This window comes from Simochromis diagramma, unplaced genomic scaffold, assembly GCF_900408965.1.
Source record: "Simochromis diagramma unplaced genomic scaffold, fSimDia1.1 OVJJ01000419.1, whole genome shotgun sequence".
NCBI lineage: Eukaryota > Metazoa > Chordata > Actinopteri > Cichliformes > Cichlidae > Simochromis > Simochromis diagramma.
The window spans coordinates 5477264-5494719 of NW_024387244.1; the positions used below are offsets into that span (position 1 = coordinate 5477264).

At 40.5% G+C, this 17456-nt stretch overlaps 3 protein-coding genes across 8 annotated transcripts in view; 2 read left to right on the plus strand and 1 right to left on the minus strand.

Annotated features, from left to right (window-relative positions):
• The first annotated feature begins 2 nt into the window (after positions 1-2).
• On the plus strand, positions 3-15763 carry gpx4a (glutathione peroxidase 4a). Of its 3 annotated transcripts, none has more exons than XM_040052901.1 (7): positions 3-41; positions 13297-13391; positions 13489-13633; positions 14198-14349; positions 14589-14613; positions 14809-14868; positions 15059-15763. In XM_040052901.1, exons 1-7 carry the CDS (start codon positions 18-20, stop codon positions 15089-15091), a joined length of 534 nt encoding a protein of 177 aa, XP_039908835.1. In that variant the 5' UTR covers positions 3-17; the 3' UTR covers positions 15092-15763. The 3 variants fall into 3 exon arrangements, with proteins under 3 accessions (XP_039908835.1, XP_039908832.1, XP_039908833.1); XM_040052898.1 differs by lacking the exon at positions 3-41 and adding an exon at positions 10732-10887; XM_040052899.1 differs by lacking the exon at positions 3-41 and adding an exon at positions 12758-13100.
• On the minus strand, positions 53-10426 carry polr2eb (RNA polymerase II, I and III subunit E, b). Of its 2 annotated transcripts, none has more exons than XM_040052896.1 (8): positions 10213-10426; positions 8268-8442; positions 1305-1420; positions 1129-1209; positions 971-1029; positions 803-881; positions 396-464; positions 53-182 (listed from the first exon to the last, which is right to left on the minus strand). In XM_040052896.1, exons 1-7 carry the CDS (start codon positions 10267-10269, stop codon positions 399-401), a joined length of 633 nt encoding a protein of 210 aa, XP_039908830.1. In that variant the 5' UTR covers positions 10270-10426; the 3' UTR covers positions 53-182; positions 396-398. The 2 variants fall into 2 exon arrangements, with proteins under 2 accessions (XP_039908830.1, XP_039908831.1); XM_040052897.1 differs by having other exon boundaries at positions 53-179; positions 10213-10379.
• A 1038-nt stretch (positions 15764-16801) lies between the features above and the next one.
• pip5k1ca (phosphatidylinositol-4-phosphate 5-kinase, type I, gamma a) overlaps positions 16802-17456 on the plus strand; it is a 53059-nt gene continuing 52404 nt past the window's right edge. Inside the window, exon 1 of one of the 3 annotated variants that reach the window (XM_040052892.1) lies at positions 16802-17237. In XM_040052892.1, the coding sequence (XP_039908826.1) occupies positions 17105-17237 (133 nt within the window). In that variant the 5' untranslated portion in view covers positions 16802-17104. The remainder of the gene's footprint in view (positions 17238-17456) is intronic. The other 2 variants (XM_040052893.1, XM_040052894.1) reach the window with 2 other exon arrangements.

The following is a 17456-nucleotide window of genomic DNA, read 5'->3' on the forward strand; positions in this document are numbered from 1 at the left end:
GCAGCAACAAGAGTAACATGGCATTCAAGAGGAAAAAAAAGGTAAGAGTCTTAATCATTTATTTTACAAAATCAGTAATTCAGGTCAAAGATACAAGCAGGGTGATAATTGAACAATGAATAACCAAAGCTGTTGTGCTGAGATTCCTTCACTGGTCCTTAAACGTTGATCAGGGAGAATAACTAGAAAACAGACAGCATCATTCAAGTTTGTTTTGAATGTTTAGACCGGAGATGCACCGAAAGCATTTTAAATTGTGTTTGTATGTTGTGGTTTAATACTTCCTTATTCTCAGGAAACACACAAAACCCAAGAACATTAAAACTTGAGGAGCTGCTACGCACTTTTTATCGCTTAGTTTCTTTATCAGCTGTTCTGTAAAAAGAAACACATACCTGTCATTGGACCAGTCTGTATGTGATGTACCGCCCAGCTGTTTCACTGGGTCTGATGATCTTCACTACCTGGAACAGCAGATACAAAATGGCAGCTTTTTTTTTTAATATATATATATTGCCACAGCGCTGTCTCTATCAGAAAAAAAAAAAAAGTGATAAAAATAGTGCTGTCTCATCCGTAATGAATGCATGAATGAATCCCTCTCATGCTTTTAAAAGAAGACACATTGTTTTTGTGTTTGCATAAAGGGATCATTCAAATAATTTTAAAACCCCCCAAATGTCAAACCAGTTTCAGAACAAACCCCGCACATAGTTTCAAAACATTTCTTGCAAAAAGTAAAACCTCTTTAGTCACATTTTCTTGAATTCTGTCAGTTATGATAGTTTCTAAGATTTCTTACCTGTCCTCTTTTTAAGCCAAAGTAACGAGCCACAGGGTCCCCGGCCTGGATCCTTGGCAGCTGGCTTTCTTTTAATTTACTGAGGTAATATTGTTAAGGGCAACGAGTGTACAAACCTCAACGCTTCTAAACTAATTTACTGTCATGCAGCGCAAAGTGCAAGGATACTATCTTGCCAGAAGTTCAGTCACTTCCTCTTTTGTCATGACGATGTGCTCTGGTACAAGCTGAAAGACAGGCGAGAAATGCAAATACAGAAATGTACAACACGCTGCAGGCTTACTTGAAAATAAAGATTTTAATATAGAGGACAGTATGATGCTTACCTCGTGCTCTGTGATGTTAATCAGCAGCTCCTGCTGTAGAAACTGCTCCAGTATATATTTGGGTGCCATGTCGACTAGAGACTGTGAGGGATTTGTATATTTACAATCACTGCAGCATCCATTTCGAGAGACAAACCTTTCCCTTTTTATCACGTTTGCTTTAAACTGATGTTTACCTGTTTTGCTGAGGGTGTCATGCCCATCTGAACAACAATGATTGCCCGTGTGATGTTCTCCTCCTGCATCCTCTGACAGTACATCTTAATTGTCTTGATACCAACTTTGGGCTCCTCTGAAAAGAAATTGAAAAAAAAACAAAGGGTGAGATTTTATGAAATTATATACCTACAAGTAACATACAAAGATAAACAAACATGCTCATAAACACACATTTTTACAAATGTAAATTAGTGCAGGTGTCATTAAACAGCTTTACTGCTAATCCCTTCAAAGTCTTCTCCTTATGAAGCGCTGCACGATTCCCAGCACTCCTGTTATTTCCACCTTGAAGACTTGGTCTGATCAGTTGTTGGAGTGTGTTACAATTTCACCATTAGGTGAGGAAAAAATGTGTCAAACTGACTCAAATGTCATGTGGAGAGTCATTCCTAAATTTGGTTTAGAAATTAGAGACTATGATAGAACCTGCACAGAGCACAATCATTGCTCCTCACCTGACTTACTTCTCAGATTTGGCTCTCTGTGACTTTGGTCTCTTCCCCAAGTGAAAAAATTCAGTTGAGGCATTGATGCTTTTGAGGAGGAGCTCTCCAAGACTTTAAATCACTTGGAGTTCTTTTAAAGTGCTGAACTTGTGCTGAAGTACTCACTGGAACTCTTAATATATTCAGTGCAAGTGAAGAAAGTAAACTAAATACATATATATATATTAGGGGTGCAACAATACACAAAATTCACGGTTCGGTTCGATACTTTGGTGTCACGGTTCAATATTTTTTCGATACAAAAGAAATGTTCATGCCTTTTTAATTTGTCATTTATTAAATTTTCACGGCACATTCCGCACCACATCTATGTGCGTTCATCATTTCTTTGAAGCCAGCTCACCTCCTGCAACTACTTTTCCGAGAATACCTGCTTCTTTTGTGGTTCGGACTCCTTCTGACATTTCTTTGGAGGTGGAGGAAAATCACAGTAATTGCTTAAAGGAGCTTCTTCGACATCAAGAGTTCTAAACAAATGTCTGTCCTCCTCCTGAAAATCTTATGTATGCAAACACGCGTTGCAACTTCTTATCTTGTGCCCGTTTTTTATTTTGACAGCGAATGCACACCTGCGGACCACTTATGTGCAGCCCTGGTTATTTCGCTTGTCATATTGCAGCCACAGTCCATGAAACCATAAAGCTGCACTTTCTTTTTGCCTTATAGTCTGATTTGTCATAACTTTTCCGTTTTGTGGTAAGCTTTTCTTTGGCTGTCACTTCTTCACCCTGACCTGTCTTATTTGGCTCAGCAGAACTAAAATATTGTGGCGAGCTCAGACAAGGAGGAGACGGAGGTATCGTTTGGTCTTGCTTCCCGTGAGCTAGCCAGGGAGCACAGCCGTTTATTGACATCTGCAGAAGAACACTGCCGCTAGCTAACTGCTCAGGGCCCTATTTCAGGAAGCCGGTTTAGAAAACTCAGAGTGAAAAACGATACTCAGGGTTGAGTAACCCCGAACTGTCCAACTCGTAATATTCGGTTTCAGAAAGGCTGATAACAAGTAGTTCAGTCAACGCGGAGTTGCTTTAACCCCAAGTTAAGCGCGCGCACGAGGATACATAAAGCCCTGATTAGTGGAGCACAGATTAAGCGAGTCACCATGGAGACGGAGGGAAAGAAGGCGCGGTCAATGTATTTTACAGCGCTTGAGGCCGAAATTCTGATGGCAGCATATGCCGATAACATGCAAATTCCGCGGAAAAAAAGTAACACAGCCTCAGCTGCAAAAGAAAGGGAGCATGCATGGCAAAACAAAGCCGACAGAGTCAATGCGTGAGTGTTAATTTAAACATTGATCTAGGGATTTCCACCCATTTAACACGTTATTTTATTATATTTCATTTTATTTTTTATTTTATACATTTGATTTTGTGATGTGATTTGAGCACAGGTGCAACCCAACAGGCCCCAAACGTTCCTGGCAGCAAGTAAAAATGAAATATAAAAATATAGTCCAAACAGGTAAGGTGTAATTGTATTATGAGCCATAGTGCTTGGTCTGTTTGTCCGATGTAAATCAATTGCAGTTAGAGGCTACATTACTTTCCCCTCTGTAAGCACTTATTGAAATTATCTGAGCACATTACAAGTACATATTTGCTTACTCTGTATGCTCAAATGTGACCCGTTATAGCCAACAGAAAAAAAAGCGGAGGCCCGAAAAACAGGTGGGGGTCCTCCACCACCACCACTCACAGAGGCTGAGCAGTTGGCTTCCACATTTGTGATCATGTTGGCAGCATCACATATGATCTTCACAGTGCAGAGAACACAAATTAGCATCCATTACTATAATGAAATAATTTGTTAGTTTGAAATGTTACAGGGAACTATGTACCTGTACATTAACGCTGTGGAAAGACTTCCTGTTCACATAGTCTCCTTCATTTACTGAAGGAGCAATGATGGGAATGTGAGTGCCATCTATACAGCCAATCACGCCTGGGAACCGTGAGAATAAATGTAAAATTTAAGTAGTAGTTCAAGTATCACCACATCATGAATTAAGTTTTGTTCATCCTGATACCTGCAGTTTTGTGGCATCCCTCTTTGATTAATCTTGTGGGTCTATGACCGGGGAACACCACAAACGAGTACAGGAGACGTTTCAGTGCAACTGTAACATTCCTGACTGCCCGACAGACGGTAGCCTTGGAAACGTGCTCAGCGTCACCAATATTATACAGAAAGCTCCCGTTTGCAAAAAAACCGAAGTGCAATACAAATAATATGTACAGAACTGAGAGGATGTCCGCGATGTGTCACATGAGCAATATTAGGCCTGAGGATGTTATTCAAATAAATTATAGATTGTGCTGAAAAACGGTAACGTTCACACAGGAAATCATCAGGAAATGATAAAATGTCCGAACGCGCTCTAATCACTCTCTCCCGGCGGAGAGCTCTGCGGAGAATTTGGGCTTCAACATCTACTGGCTCTTCAAGGAAGGAGCACGCCATGTCTGACACTTCCTACAGTCAGGTTTCCGACAAAGAGGCGGAGAACGTCAGGGTTAGTTGAAGTAAACCTGCTAGGGGGCAGGTTAGCTTCACGGAGTGTGTCGTTACAGTAACTCACTCAGATTTAATCTAAACTCGCTTTGTGAAACCGAAAACCCAGAGTTTTCGTTAACTCAGGGTATACTTACTCAGGGTTTGCACTAAACCGGCTTCCTGAAATAGGGCCCAGCGCAGCAACAGCACAGCAACAACAACAACAACACACAGGGCGCCCTCTGACCCCGGAAGGACACACCGTCGCAGCGAGAGGGCGTCACCCGTCACTATGGCAACATAAACAAAACATACCTGTACAAACAGAACCCCGAACAGCCCTGACCCGCTACAATATATATCCTGCTGCTTTTACACACGCACTCACATAAAGCTCAGCGATTCTCTGCGCGATCAACCTCTCACATGTTTAAGCTTGCTGCCGGAGATTTCACTTGTCATGTTTGCATAGTAAGCTAACGATTGATAAGACGATGTCAGAGGAATTGGTGCGCAAATTATCATCACTCACCAATCAGTGCTGTCGCTCTCTATACACAGTTCGCGCGATTGCAAAGTGAAAGCGGGGGAAAAGTCACTCGGGTCAGAACATGGGGTGCCACCATCATCCCACTTCTGACACCAATGTGGCGAGCTCAGACAAGGAGGAGACGGAGGTATCGTTTGGTCTTGCTTCCCGTGAGCTAGCCAGGGAGCACAGCCGTTTATTGACATCTGCAGAAGAACACTGCCGTTAGCTAACTGCTCAGCGCAGCAACAGCACAGCACAGCACAACAACAACAACACCAACACACAGGGCGCCCTCTGACCCCGGAAGGACACACCGTCGCAGCGAGAGGGCGTCACCCGTCACTATGGCAACATAAACAAAACATACCTGTACAAACAGAACCCCGAACAGCCCTGACCCGCTACAATATATAGCCCCCACCTAAGGGGTCAGTCGTCCCCGACGACCCCTTTACCCCACACAAAGTCCTGCAAATGTCCAGGTGCCTTTTTTTGGCGCACCGGCCGGTCACGACCGGCGGGGGAAAAGTCACTCGGGTCAGAACATGGGGTGCCACCATCATCCCACTTCTGACACCAATGTGGCGAGCTCAGACAAGGAGGAGACGGAGGTATCGTTTGGTCTTGCTTCCCGTGAGCTAGCCAGGGAGCACAGCCGTTTATTGACATCTGCAGAAGAACACTGCCGTTAGCTAACTGCTCAGCGAAGCAACAGCTTCTTCGACATCTTTAAGAGTTCTAAACAAATGTCTGTCCTCCTCCTGAAAATCTTATGTATGCAAACACGCGTTGCAACTTCTTATCTTGTGCCCGTTTTTTATTTTGACAGCGAATGCACACCTGCGGACCACTTATGTGCAGCCCTGGTTATTTCGCTTGTCATATTGCAGCCACAGTCCATGAAACCATAAAGCTGCACTTTCTTTTTGCCTTATAGTCTGATTTGTCATAACTTTTCCGTTTTATGGTAAGCTTTTCTTTGGCTGTCACTTCTTCACCCTGACCTGTCTTATTTGGCTCAGCAGAACTAAAATATTGTGGCGAGCTCAGACAAGGAGGAGACGGAGGTGTCGTTTGGTCTTGCTTCCCGTGAGCTAGCCAGGGAGCACAGCCGTTTATTGACATCTGCAGAAGAACACTGCCGTTAGCTAACTGCTCAGCGCAGCAACAGCACAGCAACAACAACAACACCACACAGGGCGCCCTCTGACCCCGGAAGGACACACCGTCGCAGCGAGAGGGCGTCACCCGTCACTATGGCAACATAAACAAAACATAACTGTACAAACAGAACCCCGAACAGCCCTGACCCGCTACAATATATATCCTGCTGCTTTTACACACGCACTGACATAACGCTCAGCGATTCTCTGCGCGATCAACCTCTCACATGTTTAAGCTTGCTGCGGGAGATTTCACTTGTCATGTTTGCATAGTAAGCTAACGATTAATAAGACGATGTCAGAGGAATTGGTGCACAAATTATCATCACTCACAGATCAGTGCTGTCGCTCTCTATACACAGTTCGCACGATTGCAAAGTGAAAGCAAAAAACCAGCGCAAATTCAAACGCGATTTCAATATGTCACATATTGACAGTGGCTCACCGATGCCAATGACATAATTACCCAGCTACATTTATGAAAGAATGTAAAAGCATTGACATATATTTTTCCTTCCTACGATAGGCCAACGGGCAGGGCAGAGATAGATTTTGGTAGCCCGACTGGAAAAATCGCTATCCCCGGGATGTCGGGCAGGCGATTTTGCGAGCCCTGTATCTGATTGAGGAATCACTCATCTTTGGAAAAGAGAGTTTATTACAGAGAAATGGCTCTTTCCAAAATAAAAGCTATACTATACGCTTCTTCTGGGCTATATTCTCAGCAGCATATTAAACATATCAGGTCCCCATAAGGAGAATCATGTGCTAACGGCTGTCTAAATGACTCGGGTAAAGTTTGTAGCATGCCTGCTTGTTGTTTTTGTCTGCTTCCACGTGTCTTTGCACTAGGATGATGTCGGTGTAAATGTGCAGTCATATTTGTTGTGTTCCCACTAGTGCTGTCAGCGTAAATCTCGTTGAAATGACGTTAACGCCACAACATGGCAAATCTCCTTTAACGAGCTACCGCAGATCGCCTGTGCATTGGGGCTGGAAGGCCAACACGTTAACGAGCTAACTGCGCTAACACACTAGCTCCCACCCATGTAATTGAGCATTGCGTGGCACATCCAACATACTGTTTTACTTTAGTCCATGACAGGCTTACCTTCAGGGTCATATGTCACATGAAAACCAAAATAGTTCCAAACGCCAGATCTGAATGAGGGTGGGGGAGGTCCATGTTGCAAGGAGAGCTTAACTTATGTCTGCTAGCTTGCCCTGCGCTCAGTGAATCTGCATTCGACTACTCCGCCTAGGCTGCACTGTCGAGCGCAGATCCACTGAGCGCTCAACACAGACAGCATCGTCAGAAGGAAAGTTGATAAAATAAATTAAAAATTTATTTTGTATTGTTCATACATATGTGTACCGAACCGAAAGCACTGTATGGAACGGTTCAATATCGATACGAGTATCGTTGCACCCCTAATATATATATATATATATATATACACACATACATACATACATACATACATATATATATATATGTATGTGTATATATATGTATGTATGTATGTATGTATGTATAGCATATATACATATATATATATATATATATATATATATATATATACATACGTATGATTAAATAAATAAAACCATTGGAGCAACAATAAAAACTTCACGACTGGCTAAATGGACAATCTGGTGCATTCTTAAAGTAAGGAATAAACTGGCCAACTCAGCAACGCCTTAGAGAATAAAAGCGACAATTAAAGTGATATGACTTCACACTAATTTCCATGGAAACGAGTGAATGTAAATAGAGAGAATTTACAACAATCTGTAAACCACTGGTTACCCTTAAAAACAGAAGGCTATAATTCCTAAACACAGGTGAGAAATACTTTTGTAAAACCTTGAATTAAATCTGAAATTCTGCACTTCAATCACACCCTGAGTGACTTTTAAAACCATCAAAGTGTTGTAGAGAAGCAAAACTACAAAAACTATATTATTCTCCAAGTACACATGGCCCTAATTGTTAGTCTGGCAAACAAAACAAAATAAATAAAGCCCCCACCCCCCCAAAAATGATCAAAAAATATCTTTATTGCAGTGGTGGGCTATTGGTAGTTGCTTGTTATTGGTGGGTTTCTTTTGTGGGAATGAGGAAAACCTCAGTTTTCAAGGACAAAAAAACAAACAAGGTGTGGTTTTGGCTTTTTTAAGGACTGGACTCATTACAAACTATAATATTAGGAATACGCCTACCAGGAAAGAAAACGAACATCTGGTCTGTGGGATCGTCATTGTGTGCCACCAGGACGGTGAGATCTGTACGTCGGGGACGCCCCTCACTGGGCTTGTCTCCAAACTGACTCTTGAACTCTTCCAGTGTCTGGTCCAACTCATCCTGTGTCACCAGATATCCTCTATCATGGCAGAGCTGTGAGTGTAAAGGAAAATATTAAAAAGGCAAATTAAAAACAAACAAACAAAAAATCTAAACTAGTTTTGAGCAGACTGTGGGTTTTTCTTATGACATGAAGTGAAACAGGCCCTCAGGGCAGCCAATGCTAGGAAAGCTGCTGGCCCGGATGAGATCCCAGTGAGGATATACCACCATCAAAACCAGCCTGAAGACCACCGCCTTCGACCCAGATCAGTATGCATACAGAGACAACAGATCTACGGAAGATGCCAGATCTTCATGATCATAAAATCTGCTGACGACACAACTGTTTTAGGACTCATCTCAAATGGGAACGAGGTTGTCTATAGAGATGAAGTGCAGAGCCTCTCCACGAACATTAAAAAACAAAACAAAGGAAATCATCACCGGTTTCAGGCAACAGAGAAGGGCGCTCAGACCACTGGAACTAGGGGGTGAGGAGGTAAAGAGAGTGTCTTGCTTTAAACTTCTGGGAATACCATCAATGAGGACTCTGAATGGACAACAAACACTGCTGCTATTATAAAAAATAGGCACAACAGAGACTATTTCCTCAGAATAAGGCCCACCTGTCTGTAAATCCGTTAGTCTTTCTACCGCTGCAGCATTTTAGATCAAGTGAATGCTTTTCAGGGAGTTTATAGGACATCCTGACAACGAATAGCAATAGGCCAGCATTAACTAGTTTTTCAGCATCACTGTGAGACAGGATGTTTCTGATTTTAGCGATATTGCACACATGGAAGAAAGCAGTCCTTTGTGTTTGTTTAATATACACATTTAAGGACATATTCTGGACCAAAAAAGACTAAGATTCCTCACAGTGTCACTGGAGGCCAAGGCAATGCCATCCAGAGTAAGAATCTGATTAGATACTGCATTTCTGAGACTTTTAGGGCAGAGTACAGTAACCTCACTTTTATCTGAATTTAGAAGCAAAAAATTAGAGATCATCCAGGATCAAATCCTGCAGTTTAATTCATTTGTGTGTGTTATCTGGCTTCATAGTTGGGTGTCATCTGCACAGCGGTGAAAATGTATGCTATGATAATCAGGGATACAGTGGGCTTTATCGAGCATATAGCACAATAAAAAACAAATTGCCAAATAATGCAAATCATGCCAAGAAGGCAAATATGTGTTCCTTTTTTTTAACTCATAAAGAAATAAATTAAAGATTACGAACTGTGTGATGAAACTATCACAACCCACGCCCACAATGTTCTCCTCATATGATAGATGAGGAGAACAGGCTTCCAAAAACAACGCTATGATGATGTAGTTCAGAAACCCATCATGTTGCACTGAGACTGCTTTAAAATGACGACTAACGTATGAGGAACAGATCCGCTTAGTATCTCAGGTGGGAGGGAATGAAATACAAAGAGAGGATGTACAAACTGAACTCGGAAAAGGGTTTATAACCCAAACCTCGATCTTTTCCAAATCGTTTCCAAAATTACATAAACTGTGACTGAAAACTGAAAATACAAAGGGGAAAATACTAAATACGCCTCTGACGCTCATTAGTACTGTCATTAAACTGTAATAATACCAGAACCGCGAATTATGAGCTCCACAGCAGCATCATTTTACTGTGCTTGGTCGGAATCGATGATGCTCTGCTCTCCTTAGCTATTCTAATGTGTTAAGTAAATCAGTAAACAAGGCTACCTTCCTGAAGTGAGCCGCTGATTTCGACTCCTAAGTTAAAGAAAGCTAAATGCTAAGCTAATAACAAACAAACACACAAATGTAACCTACCTGCATGATTGTTTTGCGGATTTTCCAAAGCCTGTATGTTTCCTCCTCGTCATCCATCTCGTCTCAAACCGTGTGTATACTCTAGATTTAATTTAAATTTATTATTTTTCAATGAATGTCCCACTCTTAGGCACAGACATACACGACGCACGCTTTCGTCTTCCGATACAGGCTAGTGACGTAGGCTGGGCGCCTTGGGATGACGCACAGCAATCGAGGGTTTGTTTGTTTTGGGGTTTTTTTGTTTTGTTTTTTGTTTGTTTTTTGTTACAAAACTTTTACACATAACTCTTCTCCCACAGTTTGCCGAAAGGAAGGTCTTTCACATAGAAAAGGGATTTATACTTTTTGAACTTGAAGCCTTTGATAATAGACGATAACGGAACACACGGACTTTTGATGAAAAACAGAAACAACCTCCTCAGTTAATAATAATAATAATAATAATAATAATAAAAGTAGTGTCCCTTCTCCCTCCTCTGGTCTCTGAGGCCACCGCCCTCCGCTGTTTCACAACACGCCGCAGGGCGGAGTCTGCAGCTGAGGTTCACGGTGGTAAATTTGTCCTCTTTTTAAAACAAAATGAGGCCATTTTATGTTATTTTAGCAACTGGGGCTGTAGCGAGCTCTGTGGCACTACTGGCGACGGTGTTGTACTTTGTATTAACCACAACGGTAACGTAAACCTCAACCATTTAATCTGCATGCTTCTGAGTGACGTCTGTGATTTCCACTGTGTGTAACACAATTTCATGTAACACGCTTTTTTTTTTTTTTACTGCTGCAATAATATCGTTAATCCATTTTTCACGTAAACAACGATGGCTGTTACCTAAGATGCTCTGAGTGTTTGTGGTGGGCTTTGATTAACACACGTGACACGGACGGACGCCCACAAAGTTCGCAAATCCTTCCCTCCCTCTGCTTTTTCCCCGCACAGTTAAAGACATACCTTTCCACTGAATTTAGAGGGTGGAAAAAAATACATTATAAGTGCTGTTTTTGACACCGGATGTTTGTGCTCCCACTCTGGCTGCTGGTGTCAGCTGATAGGCTTATCATCAGGACAGACAGAGAGGCACTTCTGTATCGACACAACACCCGGCCATGTTTTTTTATTGTAGCTGATGTTTTATGATTAAAGAATAAAAGTTTGCTTTCAGCATCAGTTTATATTAGTGGTGGAGAAAAAGTGGAGAAAGAACAGAGTTCATTTTCTTTTTATTATTATTATTACATTTTATTTGACTGCTATTATTTTCAGTGTAATTATGAGTTAGCTTCCACATTGGATTTGCTACTTTCAATTTAGTTTTCAAGAGTTTTGGTGTTTTACTCTTTATCAGGGCAAGATTTAGAAAAGCTAAAAGAGGAATTACAATTCAAGGCTCAACACTTAATGAAACTTGTTTACTGAGGTCATGCAGACCTCCTGAGTTGTAATAAAGAAATATGCACCCAAGCCTCATCAGTCCAAACTGACAAAACTAAAACTTTATGACTACACACTATTTCTTAAATGAAACACTGTAGTTTAAATTTGATCAAGATCTGAATTTCCTGCACACTTGCCTGGACAAAATAATATTTACTACTGAAAATCACAGCAAAATGTTGCCTCATCTCTTATTTTGTGGCGCAATGTTCTGCTTAGCTCTTCCACTCCAGCTCTCAAAACATAATCGCCAGTTTTGTAACAATTCTGCTTTTGTTGTCTGAGATTATGATTAGTTGGTAGAATGTTTTTTTTCCCAGCATAAAGTTTCAAGTTTGCTTATAAACTTTGTGGTGGGAAAAAGCAGGCTCTCATGTAATGACATAGTTAGCATTGTTGAATGGGTGCATTTAAACCATAATCTTGTCTAAGCCTAATGAAAATGTGAAAATATCAGAACAAAGAAAAGAAGGTTTTTTGCCAAACTCATTTCTTTTGAATGTTTTTGTCAAAGGTTTCTATGCTTAGCTCGCGTAGCCGTTTTGTAATGGCTCATGGACCATTGGACCCTTACAAAACAGGCAAGATAACTGTTTTCAACCCTTTTATTTCAAAATAGACACATTAGTTCTTTAATTGCTTTGGATTAACAGCACTGGCAATTATATTATATTAAAAAAATATTGAGAGATTATTGATGCACAAAATAATTCTCCATAAAACTTGGTTTCTAATTTCACACTAGAATATAAAGAGATTGTGTAACAGTGACTCAAAGCAACCTGTGCTACACACGTAAACAGGCAAAACTCAGCAACTGTTATTCAATCGGGATAATCACTGTTACTGTTATTTTTTTTTATTGTAAAATGTATATTTTTGGTACTCTTTGCATGCTGAGATAAAAAGCAGCAGTGATTGAAGCAGCTGGCTCTGATTCGTCTTCACATCTTCCATTCAAAATGTGAAAAAATGTAATAATCTTAAAGCTGATTGATGTAAATTCAAAATTTTAAAAAGTGTTTTTTCTCACTACAATAGAAAGAGAGAAATCCAGCCTTTTTAGGGTAATGTAGAAGTTTATATCTGCTGCAAATCACCAGTTTTTCACTCGGATACTAAACACAATGCATAATGAGCTTTGGTTTTTCTTCTGACCGTTGCTCTTTGCTCTACACGGACTAAGTTGTGAACTGTGGACTGCAGCACACATGCTTTTGTGATCAGGCTTTACTGAATCAGCAGCACAGAGGGAGGTACTGGACAATCACAGCCTATCAGTTTAGTTAATGATCACCTGGTTTCGCTTTACAAAAGCACTGTAGAACGTGAGTTTTCTCAGTACAGGGACAGAAGTTCAGCGGTGATACTTTTAGAGACCGAGGAGCTAAGTAGGGCAGCCATGCGCCTGATAGGGTGCACAGTCCTCCTCTCTGTCCTGCTGTCGGCTATGGTAAGAAACAACGGGATTAGGACTGAAACATTACTTTTGCGTTTGAGGGCTAACCTTTGCTTTTGCTCTCCTTAGATTATTTATTTATGTTTATTTTCATTACATTTTCTTTTTAAAATTAATTCTTCACATCTGATAGGCTGTGGAGTTTTGGAAATAACACGGTGTTCTAACTACTTATTGTTTTTTTCCCCAGTCTACCCCATTAGAGGAATGGCAGAGGGCAACATCCATTTATAACTTTTCAGCAACAGATATTGATGGCAACGTGGTTTCCCTTGAAAAATACAGGTAAATTTCTCTGTCATTTTGTTAAAACCTCCTATTACAATTATAAACCTCTTATCACTAAACAAATGTGTGTGCACATGTGTGTGTGTGTATTCAGGGGGAATGTTGTCATCATCACCAACGTAGCCTCTAAATGAGGTAAAACCCCAGTAAACTACTCTCAGTTTACTCAGTTGCACGCCAAGTACGCTGAGAGAGGTTTAAGCATCCTTGCCTTCCCTTCCAACCAGTTTGGGAACCAGGTATGTAAAACATTAGTTGTTTTTTTTATTGCAACATTTAATGAGATTTGTTTGTGTAAGTTATCAGTTATCCAGGTCATGGATAACTGGAGATCTGTAAAGACGTTTCACCTCTCACCCAAGAGGTTACTTCAGGTCTAAAAACAAATGGTGGAAAGTCTTGTTGTATTGTTAACAGATAGACAATAACTTTTTAAATGTTTTACAGAAAAAAACTGTATAAGTGAAATTTTAGCCAGTGTGAAACCTTTATAATTTTTTGCATAAGATCTCCTGAAATGTTCTTTTAATATCTAAAACATTCATAATTTCATTAAGTGTGTAATCATGTGCATAAATTCTAGTTGCATAAACACCACAATGGATAATTTGGCATTTTTCTCACTACTAGTCTGAAAGATGGCTTGTTTTTGAAAGAAACTAGGCCAAGTTTTAAGATTATGTCAAATTCAAGAAGCTGCTGTTTTAAGTCGACTATTTTGTTGCCATTATATATAATTTGTCCTATGCAGGCCACTGAGAGCAGTTAGAGACTTTAATACTTTTAATACTATTTACTTTTAGGAGCCGGGCAATGAAACTCAAATCAGGCAGTTTGCAGACACGTTCCAGGCTCGGTTTGATATGTTCAGCAAGATCGAGGTGAATGGGCAAAACGCTCATCCTCTGTGGAAGTGGCTGAAGGAGCAGCCTAACGGGAAGGGCTTGTTTGGAAAGTAAGTTGTGAATGAATGAATCTGGGTCACAGTCATATGCTCACAAAGTATCTTAAAAGCTTGTTTGGATCAGACATAATGCGTACAGTCATCTGTTTAAAATGTGTACAACTGAATTTGAACAATAATCAGTCATATCATTTAAATTAGTTATTGATTAACAGCATTTTTTATTCCAATGCTGACTGAATGAGAGTGATTAGTGGTTTTCTAACACATTTTAATGTTTATTTCTGCAGTAGCATCAAGTGGAATTTCACTAAGGTACGTTTTTATTACGGTTTATTTTTAAAACATTTTTATGTCAACAGGGCTAAAATATTATAAAATATAAAATACTGAATATTTGAAAAACAGTATAAAGGATAATTTTAGAGAGTATGGAACAATTAATGGAACAAGCTTTTATATGCAAAAAAAAAGTGTTATAATTATTCATTTATTTTCTTTTGTGTTTAGTTTTTGATCAATAGAGAGGGTCAGGTGGTGAAGAGATATGGACCCTTGGATGATCCAAGTGTACGTACAAAATCTTTGGTTATTCTGTCAGATGTTCATTGCTCATGTGTCTGTGTGATTACTGCTCACCCCGTGATGAGCTCTGCTGTGCTTTCAGTAACAACAAGAGATGTTTGTAGTACGTGTAACTTTATCACCCCTGTGTATAGACATGCAACTGAAGTCCATGCAACTCTCGCTTTCTTTCCAGGTGGTGGAAAAGGATCTTCCCAAATACCTTTAAACCTCTAAGAGATGCCTGAAACCGTGCTTACTTACATCCACTTGATTTTGTGTTTCCAGTAGTCTTTTTTTTTCTCACATTTCTCTGCCTCTCCAAGCACCGGTGGATATAGTTTCAGTCCATCCCAGACCAGTGACGGTCTGTTCATCAACCTGCATCGCAGGCAGGGCAGACCTGATGTAAATGGCGTGCAAACCTGCTGGGAAGGCGACCGAGCTTATATTCATAGAGTTCTATGGAGACAACGACGGGGAACCCATTAATAGAGCATCATTCAGCACTTTAATGTTGGGCATTGTTTTCATCATAAAATATACTAAGATTTGTTCCTGTTATATTTTTTGTGTGTAACTTTTATTGTCTGTGATTAAAACAAAAGTGTTGGGGTTTTTATGGGGTTTTGAGGTGTTGGTACTGAGGAACAGATACATCTTGATCATTCATGTGCACAAGGATCTTTTCTTTTGTGTAACAGGAGCAATTAAAAAGGATTTCAGCTGAAAATGTATTCATTTCTGAGTCAGAAAGTCTTTAAGAAGTGAGCACTAGAGCTTGAAATTGTTCAACACAGTATTGTTCAGAAAGTGTGGACAGAGCAGTTTACCCTATAGGCTGTCCTAAAAATAACAATGATGACATATAGAACAAATAAAGAACTCGGAAAAAATTGAATCTTGGCAGTAGCCTGGATCATTAATTCCTTATATCGATGTTGGCGCTATTTGTAGGGGAGCAGGGGAAACAGGAACATTATTACACCACACAAAAAATATCATTACTATTTTTCTTTCTCTGTGTTTTTCTGATATTTTTAAAAATTATTTCTATATAACCTGATAATATCATTGTGATCTAATTCTGTGTAATAATAAGTGAAAATCTTACATCTTGACACAGTAAGTTCATCCTTGCAAAAACCTAAAAAATGTCACCCAGATTTTATTTAAAAGACTGTTAACTTATTTATTTCTAAGCTTCTCTGAGACTCTTTATTATTAAGTATCGTCTTCTACTCACTGCAGCAGATAATCTGCTTCTCACCCTATTCCTAGCACCTTCCTCCTTCACTTCATCCAATAAATTTTTTCTGTGGTCTTCCTCTTTTCCTCTTTCATAGCAGCTTCATATTAAACATGCTTCATCCAACATATCCATTATCCGTCTTTTGCACATGCCCAAACCATCTCAGCCTTTCCTCTACAACTTTTTCTCTTACAGCTCAAGCTGATATATCCTTCTGATGTGTTCATTATTAATCTTATAAATTCATACATTATAAATTTATTACTTCTACTCCTTGCAAAGGTACCCATTTGTCACTCCTACCACTCCTAGATCCACAAAGACACATTACCTTGTGACCTTCTCTCCATCAACACTCTCAAAGCAAATCTCACATCTGTATCGCTTTCACAAATCTTCATGGTATGGCTCATTATCTTTATCCCTGTGTAATTACTAAAACTGTACAAATCAACCCTGTTCTTGAAAATCTGCACCAGTACATTTGTTCTCCATTTCTCAGGCATTATCTGACTCTCTAAGATTTAAAACTCCTGGATGTTTCCATACGTCCACAAAGTATGTCATCTGGATAAGTAAATTAAATAAGTTAAACGTATAACAGAAACATACTGAGCCCCATCAAAAAAAAAACAAAAAACAAGAGCCCTGAAATGTTATGCAACTGCTCAGTCAAATCTCCTTCTTGCAGTTCACTCAGAGTCCTGCAGAGGGAGTCACAGGGCCCATCAGTACAAAACCAGGCGGCAGCGGCTCAGCAGCAGCAGCAAGTGCAGTGCAGAGGAGCTGGAAGAAGCAGACTGTGTGCTGCTGTCGTGAGGAAACACTGCACAGATGAAGGGACCGTCGCGGATAGCTGTCGCATATTCCTCCGTTTGACTACTGTTACACATCAAACGACCCGATCCTCTTTCCCTCCACCGGGATCGCGCCGTCGCTGTGGGTCTTTCATTTGGAGGGGCTTGCCTGTTTTTTCCTCCGGGAGGCTGAATGGAAGCAGCAGCCGAGGGAGCGGTCGGGCTGTCGGAGGCCAGGGAAGGGAGCCCGCTGTCCGGGGCCGCAGCATCCGATGATGGGGACACGGTTGTGGGAGTTAGCTACGGGATGGACGCCGCAGACATGGGTATTTTTCCACATATCTCATAAGCCATTCTCATCGTCCCTCCATCCATTTTCCCTCGCGGCTTTACTGCTGCTACCGTAACCAGAAAGTCCCGACTCATCTCTGCTAGCAAGGAATTAATAAGCTAGGCTAGTGGCTAACTAAGCTGAATGGATGGGGCTCAGGTGAAGTTAAGTGCTGTACATACTGCATGCGTTACTGCAAACTGTGTAGGGTACA

Bases quoted from the DNA above. Each gene is read 5' to 3' on its own strand.
- polr2eb (XM_040052896.1), bottom strand. From the start codon at position 10,269: ATGGATGACGAGGAGGAAACATACAGGCTTTGGAAAATCCGCAAAACA. The intron at 1,030-1,128 runs GTAAGCATCATA...CCTGTCTTTCAG, and splicing joins TTAACATCACAGAGCACGAG to CTTGTACCAGAGCACATCGT. The intron at 882-970 runs GTATCCTTGCAC...ATATTACCTCAG, and splicing joins ACTGAACTTCTGGCAAGATA to TAAATTAAAAGAAAGCCAGC.